At 35.7% G+C, this 17,500-nt stretch overlaps 1 protein-coding gene across 1 annotated transcript in view; it reads right to left on the bottom strand.

The window, feature by feature from the left end:
* Positions 1 to 17,500, bottom strand: part of LOC144976815 (uncharacterized) — a 132,919-nt gene that overhangs the window by 6,451 nt on the left and 108,968 nt on the right. Inside the window, exons 20-23 of the mRNA XM_078921295.1 lie at positions 15,556 to 15,744; positions 14,550 to 14,689; positions 8,220 to 11,068; positions 1,083 to 1,244 (exon numbers count right to left, since the gene is read on the bottom strand). Coding sequence (XP_078777421.1) covers positions 1,083 to 1,244; positions 8,220 to 11,068; positions 14,550 to 14,689; positions 15,556 to 15,744 — 3,340 coding nt within the window. The remainder of the gene's footprint in view (positions 1 to 1,082; positions 1,245 to 8,219; positions 11,069 to 14,549; positions 14,690 to 15,555; positions 15,745 to 17,500) is intronic.

A 17,500-nucleotide genomic window follows, 5' to 3' on the forward strand; every position in this document is an offset into this window, starting at 1 on the left:
CAGGTTTGTGGTCTTTAAATTAAATTAAATTGAGCTTTATATAGCGCAATATCCACTAAATGTGCTCAAAGCGCTTTACAAGGGGTCCCTGGTCAACAGCAACATTTAACATGTAGGACAGGACATGACGCCTGTTAGGCGATATTACAATTTTTCGGACAAAGACAACGCTGTTAACGGCAAGGTACTTATTTTACACCTGAGTACGGTGAGAGAATGTGAGTAAAGAGCCTTTTCCAAGGACTCAACTATGCGCCGAGGGCGAAGCTGGAACCCAGGATCTTTCGATCCGAAAGCGAGTGTCATACCACAAGACCACATAGCCGCACATAGCCTTCAAACCTGTAGGTCCCTGGATCGAGTTCCAACGTAGGCAGCGTAAAAGTTGAAGCATTTCTTTTTACTCACATTCCCTCACTGTACTCACTCTGTAAAATGAGTATCTGGTCAGTAACAACGATGTCTATGGCGTAATATAAAATGACTGACGCTTTATAAGCTGCATATCTCGGCCTACATGTTATGTGTTGCCGTTGGTTTGGGAGGTGGGGGGGGGGGGGGGCTCCCTTGTAAAGCGGTTTGAGCGTATAAATTTTAGTTGACACTGTTTCATACTATTAAAGCTCAAGTTATTCACAAACCTATATATTCCATCACTACAAAAGACTCAAGACAGTGCCCAGAAATGAAATACGTCTTATTAAGTTACACAGAAAGTACCAAATAATGATAAAAGTAAGGTAGAGGGACTGCGATGGTGTGGACAAATAAAGTAGATCACCAGAAAAAAAAAACATGATCAGATTTAAAATGTTTTTCTCCTCTGGATACACTTTTATGCTCATCGGAGAAATATTTCATAAGGGCGTCTGCCATTGTTCCGATAGTTTAGAACCAGTTACTAAGTTAACATGCGTCATAGTCGTCTTTTGTCATGCATTTCACTGATGAAACAACTTAAATGTTTACTTTGAGAAGTTGAGGGAAGTGATGTCACGACTATTTTGAAGCCTCTTACAATAATACCAAAGAAAAAATGAATAGATAAGAATGGGAATAATACTTTATACTATTATTATTACTTTGTGACTATGATGTCATCGAGAGATGGGTCGTCCTCGGAGATGGTATGAATGGCCGAATCCCGACTGAGATGCTGTCGGGCCTTCTTCACGCGTTGCTGGATTATAAACAACTTGACCGCTGCTTGGTGGAGACGCTGGGTCACACGTCGATCCTCTACTCTGAAATTGTGAAGACAAAAACAAGAAATTATTATAGTCAAGTACATGAATTATAATATAAAATAAGTCTAGCTGAATTGGACTTAGACCTTGAACTTACGCAACATTTTTTTCTATTCTTATAACAATCGTTACATAATGTCAACTTTTGTCGATATTAAATATTCGAGTTCTCAAACATTTTTTTGTTATAATGAAGTATTTTTTTCATGGATTTAAATGTCAATATTGTGCTATTTTAAGCGGTTATTTGTACAGCACATCACACTTGGTATCTCACTTTTATTGATTATATTGTGCCAGGGTTGCCAGATTATTTTCAGGCATTCTGCCAACTGGATTTTAAAAATCTGCCAAATACCACAAAAATCTGCCAAACCGTACTATTTATAGTATCCCCTTTGAAAACTCATCAGTTTTGTTAAACAAAAATTCGCAAGGCCGATGTCATAATTAATTTTGTTTTTAATTTCCCAAGTTTTAAAAAAATCACTAATACATAAAAATTGCCATGGAAAACGTGGAGTAGACCTATTTTGTAGTTTTGGCACAATTAAATCATCAGACTGAATTAATTGAGACAATGTTAGTGCTGTAAAAGTAAAAGCGTTCATTCCTAGGCCTCGGAAAATAAAATCTGCCAAATATTTGCCAAACTGCCAAACCTTTATTTTTCTGCCAGACGACTTCAATTTCTGCCACAAAAAAGGATTTTGGCAAAAAATCTGCCAAATTTGCAACCCTGGCACACTGCGTGAAATGTGTGCCACTAAATGGTGCAAAATAAGTGCAACATCCTGATTGGCTCTCGCTCGAATAATAGGCTTCAACAGTCGTGACGTCACTTCCCTCGTAATGATGCATGGTAACTTAGCAACTGATTCTAAAATATCCGAACAATGGCGGACACCCTTATGAAATACTTCTCCGACGAGCATAAAAGTGTATCCAGAGGAGAAAAACATTATAAATCTGATCATGTTTTGACTTTTATACATTCTGATCACATGACACGTGAAAAAGTTCTAGCCAGCATGAAGAATAACAAGTACCGATTTTCTTTGTTTAGAACCAAGTTGCTCGTTGCTGGGGAGATGTGACATCAGACTATTGAAATCTATTAGGTCACATTCGTAAATGTTGTTTACCTCACCCGCGCATTGATAAGGACAAAAAAGTTAAGTGGGAATAATTTGATTTCTGCTTTAAGTGCTTTATTCATGTCCTTATAATACGTTTTGTCGTTCTCGTCATTCACTAATACACTTTCCATTTGTAAACAGAGATCAAATGAGAACGTTTCCCGACAAAATCAGCGCTTTTATTCACCGGGTACCCATTTTACACCCGAGTGCTGTTAGAAATATATTAAGTAAAGTGCCCTTTCTACTGATTAAACTTTGCGCCACCAAGAGCGAGCCTCGAACCTCGAATTGTCACTTATCTCACAAACACACACACACGCATACACACACAAACACTCTCTCTCTCTCTCTCTCTCTCTCTCTCACACACACACACACACACACACGAGGAATTTGTACCATTACCATGTACCCAGACTTTATGGACACCCTGTTCATATCACAGTTCTGCATATTTTTGCTTTCCACTCACTTTTGAGCATCTACTTCACCCTTTCTTGTAGGTTTCGATAGACCAGTTGGTAGAGTACTTGCTTCACACTCAAAGGGACCTATACTACCCCGGGAAAAGTCAAACCCAGTGATCAGGATCTGGGATTCTAGACTTTTAATGATCTTACATTATAACAAACATTGGTGGTTTAAATTCGAAATTATCAAAAATAATAATTGCCATAATATGCTCAATATGCCGAAATATAATTTTTAATAATGATAATAATAAAAGGTATGTGAAGTATTTTCTCCTTATGTGTAATGATAACAATAATAATAATAATAATAATAATAATAATAATAATAATAATAATAATAATAATAATAATAATAATAATAATAATAATAATAATGATGATGATGATGAAGATGATGATGATGATGATGATGATGATGATGATGATGATGATGATGATGGTACTAATAATAATAAAATAATAACAATAACAACAATAATGATAACAATAATAATAATAATATAACAATAATAATAATAATAATAATAATAATATAATAATAATAATAATAATAATTATAATAAAATAATAATAATAATAACAATAATAATAAAATAATAATAATAATAATAATAATAATGATAATAATAATAATAATAATAATAATAATAATAATAATAATAATAATAATAATAATAATAATAATAATAATAATAATAATAATAATAATAATAATAATAATATAATAATAATTATTATTATTATTATTATATAGCTTATTTCTAGAGGGCTAAGACCGCCGTAAACATTTTGCAGGTCAGAATTACCGGACACAATTATGGACTCTTTTTAACATTGTCGTTATGGAGAACATTTTGTGTTTGTTTGAAAGTACTTCCTTTACAACAATGAGACCATAACAATCTGTCCTGCAAATAAGTAATTTTCGGCCTAAACTGGAAGAAAAAATCCGCTCTAAGCGTTTTAGTATTTATTGAGGCAAGTCTAAAACGATATTTTACAAACTTCCGCTACAGCTAGAGTTATATGATTAAAAAACTTTACTAATGTATGATGTGGCAACTTACTTATAGTCGATCTAGAGGACACAACTAGATCAATTTCATGAAGTATTTTTCTCTTCGTCAGGAGAAATATATTAATCTAAATCGTCTATATTTTTACAACTTCAGACACAGAAACATTATTTTTCCTCAGAAAGAGTATCGCGTAATGATATTAACTTTACAATAATGATTTGTAAAGTCACAAAGCGTTAAATTAAAAAAAATAGATTCCTAAAAAAGAGAAGTATCTTTTAAGTGTTTTTTGAAAATATCTTTTATTCAAAGATGACGAAAATGGAATCGATTGGGAGGTAGAAGGAAACATTTCTTATACTCTTGCGTTTCGGAATTCGATCTTTATTCTCAACACGCATTCGCTAGCTCGTGTAGCAGTTTGGAAGACGTCTGAATTCCGAAAGGCATAAGTGCAATAATCGTATAATGGACTTTTAGTATTCTATTTACATTAGGTAACATATTGAAAATATTGCATTAAGCAATTCGTAAAGGAGCGGTTTGGGTCTTTTCTAAAAAAAAATTAATTACCTATATTGGGCGGTTTTAATCATTCTGTATCGTCATTATATGTTAAACAACATTTTTGGTGAAAAATATAAATTATCTGTGTTAATCCCCGTTTTGCGACCAAATTTGGGGGTCAGGCATAAAAAAAACAATCTTGTGACAAACGTGCCACAAAAATTATGATGGAATGATCTCCATATTCTTCCATCTTATCAACATTGTGTCACCATAGAGAGATTTTACGGATTTAGCTTATGTAATTTTTATTAGAACATTACAAAGTAGAGAATCAAAATGTTATGACAATATTGATGTTAAAAATTTATAATTTGAATTATAGAAAATTCAAAATACACACACCTTATAAAAATATATCTATGGAGACATACTGCATTATCTCTGTGATAACTGTGGAAATTTTCAGACAATTTCATTGAATAGATTCTGAGAGAAACGTTTGACACAGTATCCCATACCCCCTAGAAAAATGACATATTGAAAAAATAGGAAAATGGCTTTCCGTTTTTCACACTTTTCTTACTACCTTTCCCCTTTTCGACCGTGTTTTTCGTGCCTTTATAGTCTACTTTAAGAATTTGGACTTCAATAATAATATTTCTAAGATGATCAAATATAATATTTTACCAAGATCTCAAATTCAGTTTTTTGAAGGATTTTCCTAATAATTAGATCCAAACCACCCCTTAAAATAAGATAATTTTATTTGTTGATTAGATTGTGTATATTAAGTACTTTTCTCTTTATCTTAGTAACCAATTGACCGAAGTTGGCCCTGCTATATATGCTCATTTTTTCAAAATACAAAAGTCATTACATCATGTAATGACTGACGGTAACAACAAACTTGAAAGACATGGCAGAGTGCATGGTGCATTGAACTAACAACTTGTCTTTTTAAAACTTAATAGGCTTCAACAGTCGTGACGTCACTTCCCTCGTAATGACGCATAGTAACTTAGTAACTGGTTCTAAACAATGGGAACAATGGCGGACGCCCATAATATGAAATACTTCTCTTACGAGCATAAAAGTGTATCCAGAGGAGAAAAACATTATAAATCTGATCATGTTTTGACTGTTATACATTCTGATCACATGACGTGTGAAAAAGTACTAGCCAGCATAGAGAATAAAAAGTACAGATTCTCTTTGTTTAGAACCAGGATGCTAGTTGCTGGGCTGACGTGACATCAGGCTATTGAATCCTATTGGCAAGAAAAAGAAATTTAAAAAAATTGAGCTTTATATAGCGCAATATCCACTAAATGTGCTCAAAGAACTTTACAAGGGGTCCCTGGTCAACAGCAGCATTTAACATGTAGGACGGGACATGACGCCTGTTAGGCGATATTACAATTTTTCGGACAAAGACAACGCTGTTAACGGCCAGGTACTCATTTTACACCTGAGTACGGTGAGAGAATGTGAGTAAAGAGACTTTTCCAAGGACTCAACTATGCGCCGAGCGCGAGACTCGAACCCAGGACCTTCCGATCCTAAAGCGAGTGTCATACCACTAGACTACATAGCCGCACAAATTGAATATTTATTCCACATTTTTGGCGCTGCATTGGGTCAAGCACCGGGATGAATTCAGTCATCATTTAACAACGAATAAATATAATTAATTATTTAAAAATTAAACAGTTCACAGTTTTTATTCATTAAACAAAAACAACACCACTAATGTTGTGTCGGTGGTGTCAAATCAAATTTTAAAACATTTGACTTTTAGGTGTACCGTCGGATTCGGTCCTCGGCACGGTTCTTTAAGATTTAATAATATGTAGCCTTGTTCTAATTTCACAACAAATTTTGAATCAGCAATCTTTGCTAAATCGTTGACATGAGGAATCATTGTGATGCTAAGCCGTAAATACATTTGAGAAATATACAGGCCATCTTTAACTCAACTCTCCTCTCGAGGCAAACAATGTAGATGTTTCAAAACAGGGGTAATATTTTCTCTAAGTTTAAGGATCTAAAAAGTTGTGTATGAAACAGAGCCAGAAAGCCCATTTGTCTGGCTCTGTTTCATAAAAATTTAGGTTTTAGACTTTTGGCAAGTTTGACATAGTCTTAATTAATCTATATTTGAAGTAAAAATACTCTTGCCAATATATATATATTTTGGAGTTTTCTACGGACATGACAGAATGGATTATGCCGACTGAAGAAGTGTGAATTAAAGGAAATAACACAGAAACGAGTCGTCTCGGCAAAAAATGTGAGTGAAAATTTACATTATATATTAGCTCTAACCACCATTATCGAGCACTTTCGTACCTACAAGTACCCACCAACACTCATAAATATATATTATATATATATATATATATATATATATATATATATATATATATATATATATATATATATACATACATATATATATATATATTTTTTTTTTTTATTATTTTATTATTTTTTTTAAATTTTTTTTTTTGATTTTTTTTTGTTTTGTTTTTTTTTTGTTATTTTTATTTTTATTATTTTTTTATTTTTAATTTTTTTTTATTTTTAGTACGGTACTTTGCTTATTAACGGAGCGACCATATTTCATTCAAAGCACAGTTCCTACCAGTCAAGTGTTACTAAGCTGCTAATGGAATGTGTGTACCGTAAAAAGTAATGAACGACCGTCTGTCTGGAATTAAGTGGTGTATCAATGCTATTACTTTTGTTTGTTATTGACTAAAGAAGAATTTTGAGTCCGAAACGTTCAGTGTTGGTATTTCATTATTTTTCGAAGCTGTTATGTCATATCAATGCAAGTTCTTCCCATTGTGCGATGTGTGGTTCTGTGGTAGTGCACTCGCCATCGGACCAAAGGTTTTCCTATTTGTGTCACGCTTGAACTTACCGTCCAATTTCAGGAAAACTTGATTTTTTAACACTCCAACTGAAGAGATATAAGTTCCTACTAATATAGAGTTTTTGTGTAGGATAACGAGCTGTACGAAACAATGACTTTTTCAAAAATATTGTGATGTACAAGATTTTTATTATTAACAAAAACGTTCATTGCATGTGACGTTTTCCTGTAGTTGGTAAGGAGAGGGTTAAGGTAGGGGGGGGGGGGGGTGGCCGAGTGTATTGCCAGGATATAATTTACTTAATTTGTAGTTATTTATCGTTGCCTTGCATGATAAAATCTGAACAGGACAATCCCTTTTACGCACGATACAGTGATTGTTTTTTTCATTAAAAAGTTGAATACTGGTTAAAATCAATAACAATTAATTAGTTGTGGTACGTTAAAGATTATTTCACTGTTTAAGTACCCTGATACTAGGACGAATGCAATTATGAACCCCAAAAATATTTTGATGGACAATTTGATATATTATTTGGCCTTTTTTAGGTAACAATTGAGTGGTATCTATTCATTCCTATAAGACTATAATGTATACAAATGAGAATTATTGGAACACTTCAAGAATTAAAGCTATGTCCGATATTTCCGTAAAAAATGAGCAAAATTAACGTCACTCAGGTCTTTTAAAAATTGTTTTTAGACACTACTTTTGGTAATTATTTCTCTTTAAATATATCAATCAGAATTTTTAAAAACATTCACGATTACACACAGTTTTGTATGTTTGTATATAAATCCGGCTTGCGGATGTTATGAGTAATTTACCTAAACGCATAGCATCAATAGACACATAGAACCAAATTGGGATACTAGTCACAAACTAAGGCACTAAGACAATATCAGACGCAAAATCTCAAAATTCCCCTGTAAAATTTAAAACGAGTTACCTTACTGGTGCTTTGGTCTTTAATCCTTTTGATTCCAGATAGGCGTCAGCTTCCAGGGAGCTCTGCTTCGTTTCGTAAGCTGAATCTTTCACTTTTGTCTCGTAAGAATACGACTTCTCAGCACTCAACATCTTTCCCTTTCTTCCCGTAGGCGTTGAATTGTGACTAGGCGCAGAGCTCATAGCAGAGTCGGTATCCGTGACTGATAAATATAGGCTCGTGTCCTTTTTGTCATCGTGGTTTATTCTCCCTGAGCCCTCTTTGTATTTTGGAGCTTTTCGATAAGTGTTAAAACCAGCATTCAAGTGGCCGTGTCTTTCTATATCACTATTTACATCTAAGTTGTCTACACTTTCAACACCAATGCTTAAAGAATTTGTAGGAGTCTGTGGTGTTCGCGTTGTGCGTTTGTCTGAATCCTTTCTCGTTACGAAGGGCATGTTCGTTATACTCCCTCTACGACTATTAGACTGATATGATGGAGAAAGTGTAATGACAATTTGTTGTTGCTCTTTGGTGCCTGTAGACGACAGCTCTTGCAGAGATGCGGCTGATCTGATGGTCGAGTTGATATGTTTAGAATGAGGTTCCATCAGGTCTAAAGAGCTGTGCTTTCGAGTTAGAAGATGGCGGGTGTTGACTATTGCAGGTCTTGTCTTCTCCGATTCCTTCCCATTTGAATTGTAAACAATTACTTTACAGCTAGATGGTGAGTTTGGGTTATTTTGATTGGAATGGCGTGATTTTTTTTCTAATCGGTCGTCGATAACTTGTTGTGATGCTTGATGAAAGTAGCTGCACTCATTATTTGTGTTTTGAGATAAAATTTGGGCGGAGTTGTCAGAGGATTTTCGAAGTTGCTTACTTTTGTAATCAATTTCTGAGTCGGTGTGTGAGTGAGACACGTCGGAAGAGAGATTTACTGATAGATATTGATTGGAAGAAATAGAACTGTGATTTAGTTTATCGTTGATGTATAGATGTGGCAATGAGGTAGACAATATGGTGTCTTTGCTTTTGGAATTAGACTTTAACGTTTCTAAGTCTATATTATCTTCTACAGGAGAAAAGTCATCAATTTCAATCTCTTGGCTGAACACTGTACTGAACACATCTGGTTTTTCTACTTCCGAAACTATAGTTACCTTTTCAGAAGTCTTTGAAGTATCAGGTTTGTGTCCAGAATGTGATGACTGAGTTTTTACTTTGGATTTCGGCTTTGAGCTGGTCTCGTGTGTAACGCTGAGAATTCCGTGGTGAGGTAGACGGATATTAGAGTAGCCATTTTTCCGATTAGCGAGGATTGTGGTGTCGCTCTCAGAACTAGATTCGTGAACGGCTTGGGAGTGACGAGAACTTCTAGCTGATCTCGATGACGAGTGTCTAGACCGTTTTGCCTTGCGTTGTCTACTATGCGTGCGTGTGGACTGTCTAGATGGAGGTCCATGACTGGTGTCTGACTTGTTATAAACCAAAAATGAAGGATCAGAAGTTGATGAAGTCATTCTGTCTTTATTGGAGTGAGACCAATAACCAATTCCCGTGGCTCCGTCCACGCTGTTAACACCTGTCCAGTCGTACTTACGTCTGAATCGCCGGTAGAATTCTACGTCATCTATCGGCTTATCATCCGGATATTCGGGAATATCCCAAGACGAATGATATGAGCTGTGTTTACGAGCCCGATATCCATCACGTCTATGAGTAGATTGTTGCTGATTGTGATAATGGTTGTGATGGTGGTGGCGTTTCATAAAATTTGGATCGTCCAAACTTTCTGAAGAATGATTCAATTTCTTAGAATATTTTTCTCTCTTTTTGGTCACATCTACATTGGTGACCATCCCTACATCATCGACGGTCCTTGTGCGTCGCAAGGGGTACTCCAAGATACGATTCCTTTTCTTAACATATTTGGAAGATTTTTTCGAATTATCTGAATCTAATGAATGCCTGTTATTCAATTGACCTTCGAATTCATCATTCAGTGATAAAGAAGAAGAGGCGATGCTATAACTATTTTTCGTCCGCGTTTTCCACTCTTTTATGAAGTTTCGATATTTCATGAGTTTTTCAATTTCCCTAGAAAGCGTTTCCTCGTCCCCCAGTGACACCACACGCTTGTGACTTTTTAAACGCGGTGACCTTGAACGTTTTGATGGAATATTTTCATCGTCTAGATCTGGAGTTACCTGAATGGTAGTTTCATGGCCTTCGCTTTCTCCGTCAAGATTAACTTCAATAACACGTGCCCCTGAAGAATTTGCATATGTTTGCCTCCCGTTGTCATTGATTTGAGATACAGGAACAGTGACTTTGATCTCTCTGAGAGATAGTTCGTCTTCAAGGTCATTAATATTTATTTTTCTACTAATGCCATTTGTCAGCGTATCTGAGTCACGTTTCTCTACGATGACGTGGGGATAAATGTGATGAGGGTTACTGACAGCAAACTCATCATACTGAGTCTCTTGCCGCACTAAAAACGGACCCGTACTATGTGATCTTTTCATTCTGTCCCCCCTGGACTGTTCCTGATGCCTTGAATGGGTCATGAGGGAGGTCGTTCTTCCCATAGCTGTGGAATCTTCTCTAGCTTTAGCTTTGTTCTCACGAATGTGAAGATCAAATAGAAGTCGACCCCCAACCATGGCGCCGACCGATGCGTCACCGACCTCTTGAGAGAGAGATGTGTCAGTGGTTCGTGTGAAGTCGGTGGTGAGGGGAGTGGCAATTGGGTTTTTATCCGCATTTTTATAGGAAGCGAAGAATCTGGCGGCTGCCTCTCCGTTTTCTTTTCCTGATGGGGTTGGAGTGGGCGACAGGGCGGCATCACTGTCTGTGTCAGTCTGAAGAGGTAAAGAGGTATGTATGAAAGAAGAGATGTAATATGATGATGATAACGTTTTTACCTGGATGGCATTCAATACTAAGCAAGAACGTGTTTGACTTTTAATAAAATTTGACAGGAATGAGATTGCTGGGATATTGTCAGGGGTTAAAAAGTGGATATTTTAATTTTTTCATCACAATGATCTTATCATGTTCTTCATAAATGTGACAAGATTCCCCAAATCCAGTTGTTGTATTTAAAAGAAGTTACAGTTTATTTTATTTTATCGGAAGTCAACAATTCATAAACAAGTGTAAAGCAACAATTCTATAAGCAATTGTAAATTATTGCAACCAAGTGGTTACAGTATTGCTATCAAAATTATTTCAAGCATAATGGAAAGAAAATCTAAGTGCGTTACTGAGTTATGATAATTCGGATTTTTGACGTTTGAATTTAAAGTTTTGCGTATCGTTTTTATCAAGACAGAAATAATACGGTGAACTGGGCTTAAGACAAAAACATGACACGTAGTAGGGGGAATTAGGCTAAAACCGTGCAAATTCGGGTTGAAAGCATGAAAATTTGCATACAGGTTGCTAAGACCCATAGAAAAAACATCTGATATAGAACCACTCTGGCAATCAATCATAACGTATCGGTTTAAGGCCTTAGATTTTACCTATTACAGCTATATTAAACAAGGGAAATAACTGCGTAAAAATATATTTTTTCTTCATATTCATTGTATTACGGAAAATTAGGCTAAAACCGTGCACATTGGGGTTGAAATGCTGAAAATTGGCATATAGGTAGCTATGACCCGTATAAATAACACCTGATATAGAACCACTCTGGCAATTTATCATAACAGTGCGTTTTTAGCACTTTTATTTTTTCCTATATAGCATTACTTATCCGAAGAAATAACAACGACAATACAATGTGCGTTCTAAAACTTTAAATACACCGGTAACCATTTACGGTAGCTAACTGATGGTTATTTCATGTTGTAACTAATAGATAAAAGCGGGAGAGGGAGTGAGCGGGAGAGAGAGAGAGAGAGAGAGAGAGAGAGAGAGAGAGAGAGAGAGAGAGAGAGAGAGAGAGAGAGAGAGAGAGAGAGAATTTTACTCATTACTGTACTGACCTAACACCCCCCCCCCCCCCACACACACACACCCCGCATCCACACAAGTCCGTGCAAGGCAAACCGGACCTTAAACACTTGCATCAGGTGCCGATAAATTCTCTCTTACATGAACATTTGATTAATTTTTGGGACACTGTTGACAATTCTAGAAATAAGCTCCACAGTGGTTCATGTCGATCGTCACATTTGTTGCAGGGTTCTCTTCTATAAAAGATATAATGTTAGCAAAAGCTCGACTGCTTTCAAGAACTGTGACATCATGATTATCATCAGCAGTGACATCTTTTCAAGCTTGTTTTTTTTAAGTAACGTGCATGACAAATTATATGGTATAGGGCGGGAGTGTGCCTCCTGAGCGACTAAATCTTCTCCGGCAATTAATGACAACATATCAGAATCTTTTATAGATAACGCTATTTCACGAATATTTTCTTCCATATCTGTTGTCATTACAGAATGGAGTACTCCCGATTCCATGTTTTTTACATAAAAGCACGTTTGTTTATTATAGCCAATCTCTAATTTTGAACGTTGTCTCATTATTCTCGTGGTTTGCGATATATATTCATTCGGTGACTCCTCCAAGTCAAATGACAAAGTTTGGAATTCTTGTAGGGCAATTCTTTTAGATTTCTTTAATTCTAATCCCCTAATTTTGTTGGCATTAAAATTTACACGACAATACTTATGCCACTTAGCATCATTTTGTTTTAAGCTTTCAATAATCTCATTTCTTTCTGATGAATTAAAAAAATAGATACGAATTGTGTTAAATCTTCAAAAAGAGTTTCATAGCCTTGCCCTTTGTCATACCTCCTCGACTTAGAGGGACATTATAAACGGTCTGTGTTATCTTGTTGGCATATCAAACACTTGTCCCATTCTCTGGGAGCAGTTCTTTTTGCTATTGTATGTGTATCTGAAATCATGCATTCCTTTATTAGGCATATGCAATATTCTTTCATTACTCTCTCTCTCTCCTCTCTCTCTCTCTCTCTCTCTCTCTCTCTTTTTTTTTTTTCTTTCGTTCTTTCTGTTGTTGACCCATCATCAGCAGGCAAAATGTGTGCAGTGCCTTACATAAGGACACAACAGTACAAATAGAACATTCTCCCATTGTCCCTTTGCGATAAATAACGTAAAGTAAATAACTTGCCACAATACAGCATCATGGTGGTTGATGATGATGATAATGATGATAATTATAGCAATGTAAGTGGTATGCTGACTCTTTACTGTCATCAAGTTTGACCGAAATAGGTTTTAACTCACGTAAAATGATTATAGCAGTATTTTTGGAAAGAAAGAAAACAGGAGGAGGGGAGAGGAGCACTGTCCTTTGTCAACACCGGTTATCGGCATTTATTGAGCTGTGTTCTGCTAGTCTGTTTTGTCTACCCTCTGCTCGTCTTCCCGTCTGCCCGTCCGTTTTAGAGCAATTGATTATACTTATTAAATCAGATGCAGAAAAAATCTCATATTATAGAATATTGCTCGCTAGACGTGAAATTGAATAATATTTACGATTAAATAATTTGTATGGTTCGTGAATCGAAAGTAAAGGGAAAGGAAAACATCCGCTTAGACGCTAAAAATAGTCACCAATGGGAAACCAAAAGATGACGTAAAACAACCTTTGGTTGGCTTGCCTTGAATGTTTACATAATAAAAATGAAAGAGATTATTGTCGTCCATTTCAAAATTTTCTCATCTTAAAAACCTTGTATCTCAACTAATACTGATCTCTCAGAGTGGTTCTATATCATAAATTATAGGGTTTTTCGTATTCTACAACATATGTAGTTTTCATGCTTTCAACCCTGTTTGCACAATTCAAGGGTTTTTTTGGACCTAATTCCCCCTACTAACGAATAAAATAATAAATATGAACGTACATATACCGCATCAATGCGATTTAATCATACCCAATGAGTTTAACAAAGTTTAATTTATTTTAGAGTTATCAGATTGTTTTATATACACCTTTTTCTATCTTGTGGTTGCAATAATTCTACCCCTGCACAATGTTCCTAAACCAACCAAAATCTAAGCTTTTTGATAGTAAGAATACTAAATAATCTGGAACATTTTGATAAACAATCACATCCGACTGGTATCTTCCTTTGTCGCGTTGAAACAATAATTTGTTTTTATCTAGAACTATCGTATTCTCTTTCTTACAAATGTAGTATGTAAGACAAGAGACATAGCACTATGGGGGTTATCTATCTACTTTTAACAAGAATGATCGTATTCCCTTTGTTACAAGTCTGGTTCACTATCTAAACAAAGACAACAACCTGGGGGTAATCTACCTATTAGCAGTTGAGGTTTTGGTACTTACCTTGATGGTAACGGTATGAGTCCCCGGAAAGGCAGTCACGGAGGACTTCCGCAATGACACAAACGATGGTCTGTTGTATCTTCTCAGGGGAAACGAGTTGAGGGCGATGGTGCCGTCGGCATTCAAGATGTTATCGTCGACTGTGGTTGGAGGAATGAATAGTTAACATGTGCTTGTTTATGTGCTTGACAAGAAATATACAGAATAACGCAACATTTTAGCTATTATAAGTTTGACTGCTGATATGCCCCCCCCCCCATTTCCTTCTCAACTAGTATTACGTCGGGGTAAACTAGATGCCAAAATGTTAGTGAAACGTGGAACGATTCAAAAGCACGAAATTATAAATTTTCTCTCTTGGACAAATCATTGAATAGAAATTATACTTAAATTAACCAAGTATCCAAGTCTTTACTGTACATGTAATTGTAGTAACTAGAAAAAAAAGGAGTCCTTCAGATCCATTAGGCCCATAGAGCTGGAGTTTCTATAGCGTGAAATGAATAATGGCAATTGCTTGCTACCTTTTTAATAGGATGCTAGTCCATCTCATAGTATTTTCCCGTCAGATCTAAACGACCAAGCTACCTAAACACTGTTGGATGGATAGGGGACACAGAATAAATCTGGTCTTCACCTGGGATCGATCTCGATATTTGCTTGTGAAGCAAGTGCTCTATCAACTGAGCTATCGCCCCCCCCCCCCACCTCCATCTTAGTAAAAAGAAGTGTTCAATAGAGAAAAAAAATAATGCTTGAGGTGTATCTCGTATTTTAAATCTATTTGGGAGAACATCTGGAAGCATGAAAAAGTGGGGGCTGGCTGAGACTAGCTTGTGTACATGTGGATGCCCGGATCAGACGATGGAGCACACACATCCTTAGAGAATGCCAAGATGAGTCCACTGACCATGACCTAAGAGTTTGCTCCACAGATGCTGTGGATTGGATTCGGTGTTAGAGCGACAAGCTATGATGATGATGAATCTATTTTTTTGTTACTCACTTCTGGGTTTCTTGATGTCACAGCACCGGAAGTACTTGCCACATTTCCGCCTGATGATGTAGGACACGCCGAACGTGAGGAGGACGCTGAGTATGACAATGAGACCAATCCAAATCGGCTCCTTTAGTAACCTTTGACCCAAAGACAGACTTTCGTCACCTTCCTCCACCCGGTTGGCGCACATAATACCTAACAAATAGAATTATAATAATTTGATTTAGATAATTTAGTAACGAGTCATAAAAACATTTTCAGATCGTTGATTCTTTGACGCATAAATAGCAATAAGATGGTTCACAATGCAAAATGACAACCAGAGAGATTATGATTTCAATGTCTGCAATAGAGAAGAGAAGTCGTGAGGTCACATCATCTTCTCTTCTGGTTCTGTAAGTAACAGGTCCTTCTAAATACTAATAATGAGTAGGTTACATATTGAAGAATAGTCAAAGTGATACTCGGCTGCCAGAAGCTGTGACTGTAAAAGTAATGAACAAAAATGAATATAACAGCTTCAAAAAATGTTGTTCTTTTTTGAAGCTGTTATATTAATTTTTGTATCTTGAATAATAAGGAGGCATGAATAATTTAGTAGCAAGATGCATAGGCAGATTCTTAGGATTACGGATGTAAAAGAGCGAGGATGGATGATTTTTATTTACGACTTACGTCCAGCATATTACTTAGACTAGAAAATAAGATGCCATCACTTTGAAACCAAATCAATTACACCAGAGTGGTTTTACACTTCCAATGTGATTGGAACCAGTTTTTTGACATCACACATTTGCCCCCCTATTCTATCTGGCGTAAACAAATAAGGTAAAGCAAAGAAGTTTATAAGGGACTATGAATTATTCCCATAAGCAATCTAACTACCCAACTTAAGAAATAATTATGCTGGAATTAAGGAAAAGCGATTTTAAAACGATTGTCTATAAGTTCATTAAAAAAAAAAAACTCAAAGTGTCTTGCTTGAAAAACCAAAATCTTACATTTCTCTTGTCACTTGAACTTTAACAAACCAAGTTGAAAAACAAATGTATAAAAATTTGGCCAGAAAACTCGATCTTCGAATATCGGTCAATTTAAATGGCCCTCATCTCCCCAAAAACTCTCAAACCTGAAACCTCACAAGGTCCCAGGTTAGGTTTTTTTTGCCAAGATAAGGGCCATATAAATCGGTTAATATTTGAAGGACGAGTTTTCTGGCCAAATTTTGTAAAACTGTGTTTTTCCAAAATACGACAGTTAACGGGTTTAAATCACATTTTTTTGCACTGTTCACCGTTTTGAAATGATAGATTATATTTTTGCTTTTATTCTGCTCCTCTCCCTAAATTAATAGTAACGCGTAATGATATCATGTTTATTATATTTATAATCATATAATATTTGTGACGTCAAATTATAAATCGTTAAATTTCTCCAAAAAAATGTTACATTGAAAAAGTAGAATTATTTAAATACTGTTAAACATTTCTTTAATTCAAAGATGACAAAATCGGAATTGATTGAGGGGTAGAATAAAACATTTCTTACACTCTTGTGTTTTGGAATTAGAACTTTGTTCCCACGCACACTCTCAAGCTCGTGCAGCGGTTAGAACGCGTACTGATTCCAAAAAGCAAGAGTGTAAGAATCGTACAATATTACGCATTTTATGCGTAATATTATAATAATGATAAAGCCGAGTCTTCCGATACCATCAAAAAAACTTTTCAATTGTTATTTTCTTTTCCCATCTGATGACCTATAATATTCTTCTAGGCTTTTCAAATGCACCTGTTTTGGGTCACTTTCTTAATTGTCCACGATCTGAACCATACCTTATCTGATACTTTACTAAAAGACTCCTGGAATTTTATCTGGTTTTCACAATGTCCACGTTTGTGACCCATACCTTACCGCCGACCAAAGTGATACTAAACGGCTTGAAACTGTG

This window comes from Berghia stephanieae, chromosome 7, assembly GCF_034508935.2.
Source record: "Berghia stephanieae isolate SIO BIC M18660-M18661 chromosome 7, UCSD_Bste_1.3, whole genome shotgun sequence".
In the NCBI taxonomy this organism is placed as follows: Eukaryota; Metazoa; Mollusca; class Gastropoda; order Nudibranchia; family Aeolidiidae; genus Berghia; species Berghia stephanieae.